Consider the following 7,398-nt stretch of genomic DNA (forward strand, 5'->3'; position numbering starts at 1 on the left):
GACCTCCACCGCGCCCGCGTGACAACCCACCCCTCCGTGGCACAGCATCTGCTCAAGTAAGTGGCTTCCTCTTCCTTGGCATGGGAGCAGAGCTGGGGTTAGTCCCTCCCTGTGACAAGCTTCCCATTCCTCCTGTTCCTGCCGGGGCGTTTCTGCTCCGTTTCCTCTCGTGCTGCGATAAGTGATGAAACCACGTCCCCTCACACCTGGTGAGAGCAGAGGCCTGACCTGCAGTGGGCACACCCCAAGCCATGTTCCCCTATCTCAAGCTCTCATCGAGGGTGGGACCAGCCACCAGACTTCTGCTGTGTCCCTACATGTCCATGGGATCACGAGGGCCAGTGTGTGTCCCATCCTTGTCCCAGCATCAACGTCTGAAAGCAGGATCCCATCTCCAACTTGGATAGTTTCACTGCCAGGACAGGCTTGATGGCCTCTGATCCATTCCTTGTCTGCAGTGGTTTCCCTTTTCTGTGGTAAAGGAAGTGACTAGAAGCAACTAGCTGGGCCATGGAGGGCTGCTGGAGGAGACCAGGTGATGCAGGGACTTGATCCTGCTCATGGTTCTGTCTGGGTTGCCAGTACAAATTCCTTCATGGTACTTGTGAGCATCTCGTGTCTTTTGTTGGTTTGGGCCAAAATTACTGCTTAATCCCTTACTTGAGCAAGACATAAGCAAGTTTTCTTCTCTGACAGTGCTGTCTGATCTGCAGAAGCACCAGTTACACAAACTCTATAGCTTTTTGTTACCTCCTCCCTCAAGGCTGATGGGCGAGGAACCTGGAGAGTGTCTTTTCAGGGGCAGAGTATTTCCAAGGGAGGAAAACCTTCTTCCCAAATCTTCCTTCCTTCTGAAATGGGTGATGAAGCACATCAGAAACCCCCACACATCTCCAGAATTAAGCTGGGGAGGCTGCAAGCAGCATTTTGCACATTCAAAATGTGTGACTCACTCTGTGAGAAGATGGTTTGAAAAAATCACCAGCAGTTTCTGCTGACAGTTTTTATCCAAGAACAGTGCTGGGTGTCCCTTCCCTTAGCACTTATTTTGGGGCTAACACCCCCTCACTGATGGGGAATGGGGGGAACCCCCCAGCAGTGTGAGACCTGGAAGCTGCTGGGAAGCTGGAACAGGAGTCACCTCCTCCCACCCCAGCACAGGCAGCCTGGATCCAGTGGCTGCCTGCAGGGACAGCCTGGTTTGTCACCACAGGCCAAGAATCTTTTCAGGAGCAGAAGTCCCTCTCTGCAGCTTGGGGCTGTTTGCAGGAGGTGGCAGAAGTGCCCGTCCCCTCCTTCCTGAAGGGACAGCAAACCACAGGCCAGCTTTTCTCCAAGGCAACAGCCAGTTCTGCTGCAGTCTCACTGCCATCCAAGAGCATGAATTCTTCTCCCACCTGAAGGATTTCTGCAGGAAATTACTCCTCTGAAGTGACATTCCTGGGACTGAGATTTTTCCTGGCACTGAGAGATGCTGCAGGAGCTTTCCCTGGCCACAGTGAGTAGGCAGAGTCAGGGTTATCTACATGGAGAACTTGGCTTGTGTACAAAGTCTCCTGTGTGCACAGACGTGGACAGTGGTAGGACAGGTATGAAGGAGGTCCTTCCCAGCCAGGCATTACAACAGCAATAGCTTCAGGCAGGAGAGAAAGGCGTTTCAGTCAAGAGAGACTTTACTTGTCAGCAGAGTGAGCAACGTCTGGAGCCCATGGGAGGCGAGGGCAGCTGGAGGCACACGAGCAGAGGAGCAGCACCTGGAGTCCTGAGAAGGAGAGGCTTCAGCTGGGGGCTTGTCCTGAGCTGAAAACCACCTTTGCCCTCACTTCCCTGCCCCTCACTGGGAGGCAATCCAGCAGGATTCCTTGTTTATGTCTGCACAGTCACAGCTCTCTGTGATTTGTACATGATGCACAGTGACGTGTCGTTTCTGAGCTCTCCTGCCGTCTCCAGGCTCTCCTTTCCTGCTCTTCATTGCCCATCCTCTTCCCAGGCTGTGAATTCAGTTGGCAGCTTCCTGGGGTATTAAAATACTGTTTTCTAATTTTGTATTTTTTTAATGCAGCAGCTTTAGATGTAGAAATGATGTGAAATGCCAATTCCTCTGTGGTTCCTTGTGCTGCTCTTTCCTCTCCCACCTGACAGCACTGCTGTCAAGTCTCTGGTAATACTTCAGGCCCTCCTTCTGCCTCTCAACACTGTAAAAAAACAAGAAGCAGCTGCCACATCTCCCTAGGTCTGCACATCTCTCCTGCTGGGGACCATTTGAGTGAGGCACTGACACCCTCAGGCTGCCCTGGCCTTGCAGCCCCTGGGCTGTGCAGCACAGCTGCTGGGGGGGCTCTCAGCACTGCTGCCTGCTCCGGGAGACTCCCTGGGGCCCTCAGCTCTTCGTTTGCATTTTTGGGAGAGCATTTAAATGGCAATCCCATGGTGCAGAGCAATAATGGCTTTCTGGCCTTGCCAGCCTCCCCTGGGCTCCCAGGAGCTGCTGTGCTGGTGGGTACAGCTGCTGCCCTGGCACTGAACCCTGGATGCCTGGAGCTGAAGGCCTGGGTTGTCTACCAGAGCTCTTCAATAGCATCACTGCAGGTGCAAAGGGATCCAAAACCTGGAGGAGCAAAAAGGGGGGAACCCCAGCTCTCAGTTTCTGTCCAGAGCCAGCCTTCCTGCATTTTCCCTTCTCAGGCACTGCTGTGGGTCTGTAGGTGGGTCCCTGGGATCCGTATCCAGCTGTTTTCCCCCAGTGTCATGGGGAGGAGTGAGCAACAAGACACCTGATCATCCCTTTGGCATCATTCCTGTGTTGTTAACTGGCCTCTCCCCAAATCTTTGTCTAGTGGGAGGTGTCCCTGCCCATGCAGAGGGGTTGGAACTAGATGATCTTTAAGGTCCCTTCCAACACAAACCAGCCTGTGATTCTGTGAAATACCTTGTGCAGGGACCTGCCGGGTGTTGCCTCTACAGAAGAGACCACAATTCCCCTGTTGCTGATAGACACTGCTGGCTGTGACCTGTTTGAGCTGGAAGTGGAAGATGAACAGTCCAAAGGGAATCCAGGTACCATCATTCAGAAAGTTTAGTTGGCAGGAATTGACTGTCTGAGGTCCTCAGCCTCCTGTGGGCTTGGGCACTGCACAAGCTGAGCCACATCCCAGAGATGTCCTCCCCAGAGCCGGTGGCAGGGGGGGAGCTTTGCTTATTTGAGACATCATTTCTCTGTAACTCCTCGAGATTAAAGGGCTCACAGCCAGAGCTGGGCAGCCACAGGCCCACGGTGACTGCAGCTTGTGGGTGGCCACGTGCCTGGATCCCTTGCAGAGACATTTCTCCGTGCTGCAGCCTTGGATGGATGGAGGATCCCTGGGGCAGATGCTTTACCCAAGTTGGCAGAGCAAATGATGTCAGGCAGAGCACAGTCCTGGTTTAGAGGGGCTGTAGATGTGGCTCAGAATTGCCTCCCATTCCTCTACCCCTTCCATGAGGTCCTGCAGGGCTCTTCTCTGTGAATTTCCTTAAGACACTTGATTTTCCTGCTGGTTTTCTGACTTAAAAAGGAGGTGTGACTATGGAGGTTGAGTGTAAAGTCTTGGCTTTGGGGAAGGTGAGACTGTTCTTTCAGGGCAGCAGACGGGGAAAATGTACTGCAAAACACAAGCACAGTTTGTACTGGTTTAAATATCTTTTTCCTTTTTGTGTTTGAAAACCCACCAGCATTGAAGTGCCTCTCAGTTTTCCAGGCACCAATCCCCATGACCTTGCTGAACAGGGAGAGGCTCTTGTCCCCATGGGGAGAGCCAAAAAGCCTTGTCTAAAACAGGTTGGGGATTTTGAGCAGGGGATTAAAGCTATGTCTCCCAAAATCTGAAGCAGCAGACTGCAGATTCTTGGGTTTTATACCTGTGCTTTGCAGCAAAAGGGAGGGTGGGGGCAGTCCAGCCAATGCACCAGTGGAACAGTTCATGGGAGTGTTTAGTTTGTCCTCCTGGAGCTCCCTGAAGCAGCTCACCCTGCCGAGGCAGGGGCTCGTGGCTGCCTGCCTGCAGACCCCCGGGGGTCTGAGCACACAGCTCTGAGGATGATGCTGGTTTGTTTGGCTAGGGAGGTTTAGAACTGCAGGGACTTGAGAAAGCAGAATCCAGAGGAAAGATGGAGTCCTTTTCAGTTGCAGCACGGAGGAGAATTGAATTTTTAGTGAGGTCTGTGGTCTCACTTGAGAGGGAGAATAATCCGTTGCCTGGATTATTGTTGATCATTAGCACAGGAAGGCCAGAAAAAGCCAAGTGCAGTTCAGAAAGCTCTTAAGCTTCAGTGAGCTGGTAAGCTGCAAAGGCAAGAAGACAAATGCTGTGCAGCCCAGGGAACACACCCCCCTGCAAGCAGCCAAGCCAGGGTGGGATTCTTACCCTGTGCCACACTGGACTGCAGGCAGGACATGCCTTGGCCTCTGCTCACTGCCCAAGGGGAGGTGAGCAGGTTTCTTCAGCCTCTGCCTGCAGCCTGTCCCCATCAGTCCTGTTTTCTGCCCTAGGGGAGGTGCAGCTGGTGGGTTTGCATGTCCAGGCCTTGGTGGAAGCTGGTGTGAAGGCACAAGACATCGCTGTGGTGGCCCCCTACAACCTGCAGGTGAGAGCACCCACTCCTGAAGCTCCTGCTCTTTCCACCTGCACACAGAGCACGTGCACCCAGGTGAGACCAAACCTGGACACCCAGAATGTCCTCAGAGTCGTGGTGGGAGTCAGCAGAGCCAAATCCTGTAGTTGACATTTGTGGCCAGCTTCTCCACATTGAGGCAGCTTGAGGCCATGGAGAGGAGATGTAAGTTGGGTATTTCCCACTCCCTGCCTCAGGAGTCAGCACTTGGTCTCTGGGAGCTGTGAGTGCTCATGCTGGTGGGCTTGAGGGGGACTTGACCAAAATGGTGCCATTTGGATCCTTTTCACCAGGTGCTTTTCTTCAGAAGAGCTGCTTGTGTTTTCCAGGTGGACATGCTGAGGGAGCACCTCTGCCACAGGTACCCAGAGCTGGAGATCAAATCAGTCGATGGTTTCCAAGGAAGAGAGAAAGAGGCAGTGATCCTGTCCTTTGTGAGGTCCAACAGGAAAGGTGAGAGCTCACTACAGGAGAGAGATTCCCTGGGGAAGGGGAAGGGAATGGGACCTGTGGGGTTGCTCCAAGAGCACTTGTCACCTTGCCAAGTGCTGGGGTTTCATTGCAGTCTCCAGCACTTTGCTCTGAATCACTTTACTGCAAGAACCTCTCTCTTCAGCCTTTTTTTTTTTTTTTAAATGAAGAATATTTGCTGTCACAATTGCTTCTGTGCAGGCAGCAGGTAAAAAGGAAGCCAGAGATGCTTAGTTTGAAGATTTTCTGACTGTTGAGGCCTTAGAAATTATTTAAACCAGGGCCTTAAGAATGGCACATGTCAGGCTAGCACAGCATTTACTGGAGTGCCCAGCACTTCACAGAAAAGGTGAAAGTCTGGAGGGCTCATTCCTTGGCTTTAGAGCCTATTTTGGGTCACTTCCCTGCAGAAAGCAAGCAGGAGCTGGCAGTGCAAGTGATGCACAGAAAATGCTTCCTTGGGAGCAAAATCTAGAGCGGAAAATCAAGTTCTTTCCCATCAGCAGCTGCAGCAAAAGTGAATAGCTGGGAAAAAATCTGCTGCCCTGGAGCCCAGAGGCTGCTTCATTGCAGCCGTCAGGCTGTGCTGAAGGGTTTGGTGGCAGCTGGGGCTGAGGCAGGAGTGGGACCATTCCCTGAGCCATCTCTTTCCTGCAGGGATCTCAGCCCCTTTCGGCCTCAGCCCCTGCTCCCGGGGGCGTGCAGGGAGCGCTGGTGTGGAGAAGGAAATGAAAGGGGAAAGGATGCGTGGAAGGAGGAGGCTTTTCTTTTTTAAGAAAGCCCAGAGCAAGAGAAGCAGTGCTGGGGGGGAAGAGTGGAAGTGGGGGACAGGACTAAGAATAGTTCTCAGTCATGAGTGACTCACCTTTGCTGAGTGGGAGCTGGTGTGTGTTCCCAGGTACGGATCGCAGCCAGGGCTCAGCTGTGGGGCAGGGATCACTGGCTTTCCTGGGGGCCCAGAGCAGCTTCTTGTGGTGTCTGAGCACAGCTCTGACCTGCATGGGGCACAAGAGATGTTGTTAGAGGTGTTGCTAGAAATCCAGACCCTTCTTGCAGCCGCATTCCCCAGCTCAACAGAGGGCAGGGACCTCAACCTGTCCCTCTGCAGCCACTTCTGATCCAGCAGGAAACCCTTTTGGCTAGATCAGAGGACCCAGACATGCCCCTGCAGTCAGGTGGAACCATCTCAGAGTAGTGGAAGTCATTCTCTAAGCTGCAGAGCATGGAGGGGGGATCACCCACACCCTGTTCCTCGAAGGCAGCACAGACCAGGCTGCTCAGCCTGGCTGGGCAAGGCAGGGGCAGAGCCAGGCTGGTCCCCACACCAGCAGGGAGATTGATTTCTTCCCAATTGGCCTTCTCTTTATCCCCAGGAGCTGCAAACTCCAAAGCCTCCCACACTATCCATCTTGTTAGCCAATCCTCACTGAGTCATCCTGGCATTGGCTCGATCTTGCTGCTTCTCTTTGAGAAAACAGCAGGAGCAGCCCTTGAAGAGATGCCTAAATGGCTGTTGTGTTAAACCCCTCCAGAGCAGGGGGCCTGGGGCAGCTCTGTAGGACTGGGAGTGTTTCTGTACCTTGTCTGTCACAAGATGAGCCTCTTCCACCTCCATATTGCATTTGCTCCCAGGTTCCCAGCCTGACCTTGTAGTGTGGGGCACCAGGAAAGTATTTCATGCCATCCATCCTCCTCCCAACCTTGGGAGCAGAGTGGGGAGCCCAAGCTCTGGTCATGGGTGGTGACACAAAGGCAGAAAGATGAAGGTGACAGCATGAGTCAGGGACCAGAGCCCAGGAGACAGTCACATAGAATCACACAATCATTGTGGTTGGAAAAGACCTCTAAGATCACCAAGTCCAGCCATCCACCCAGGAGAGAACAAACAAGCAGAAAACCCAAACAAACTACAACACCCACCATGCCCACTCTGGCACGTCCTGAAGTGCCACATCTACACGTTTGTTTTAACCCCTCCAGGGGTGGTGACTCCACCACCTCCCTGGGCAGCCCGTTCCAGTGCCTGCCCACCCTTTGGGTAAAGAAAGTGGTGAAGCAGTAAGGAAGTTCTTCCTAATATCCAATCTCAACCTCCCCTGGCACAGCTTCAGGCCCCTTCCTCTAGTCCTGCGGTTACTCCCTTGGGAGGAGAGGCCAACACCTGCCTCCCTGCAGGCTCTTCAGGTGGCTGCAGGAAGCTCTGCCCTCAGCCTCCCCTCACAGCTCCTGTTCCTACAGACGCTGCCCCCCCTGACCATCCCACCTGCTCTCTCTCCC

The 7,398-nt window shown here is 53.4% G+C and overlaps 1 protein-coding gene across 1 annotated transcript in view; it reads left to right on the top strand.

Moving 5' to 3' along the window:
• Positions 1-7,398, top strand: part of IGHMBP2 (immunoglobulin mu binding protein 2) — a 35,393-nt gene that overhangs the window by 20,557 nt on the left and 7,438 nt on the right. Inside the window, exons 10-14 of the mRNA XM_010001471.1 lie at positions 6-56; positions 2,939-3,057; positions 4,529-4,623; positions 4,980-5,103; positions 6,754-6,791. Of these exons, the coding sequence (XP_009999773.1) occupies positions 6-56; positions 2,939-3,057; positions 4,529-4,623; positions 4,980-5,103; positions 6,754-6,791 (427 nt within the window). The remainder of the gene's footprint in view (positions 1-5; positions 57-2,938; positions 3,058-4,528; positions 4,624-4,979; positions 5,104-6,753; positions 6,792-7,398) is intronic.

This window comes from Chaetura pelagica, unplaced genomic scaffold, assembly GCF_000747805.2.
Source record: "Chaetura pelagica isolate M959 unplaced genomic scaffold, ChaPel_1.0 scaffold587, whole genome shotgun sequence".
NCBI classification, from domain to species: Eukaryota; Metazoa; Chordata; class Aves; order Apodiformes; family Apodidae; genus Chaetura; species Chaetura pelagica.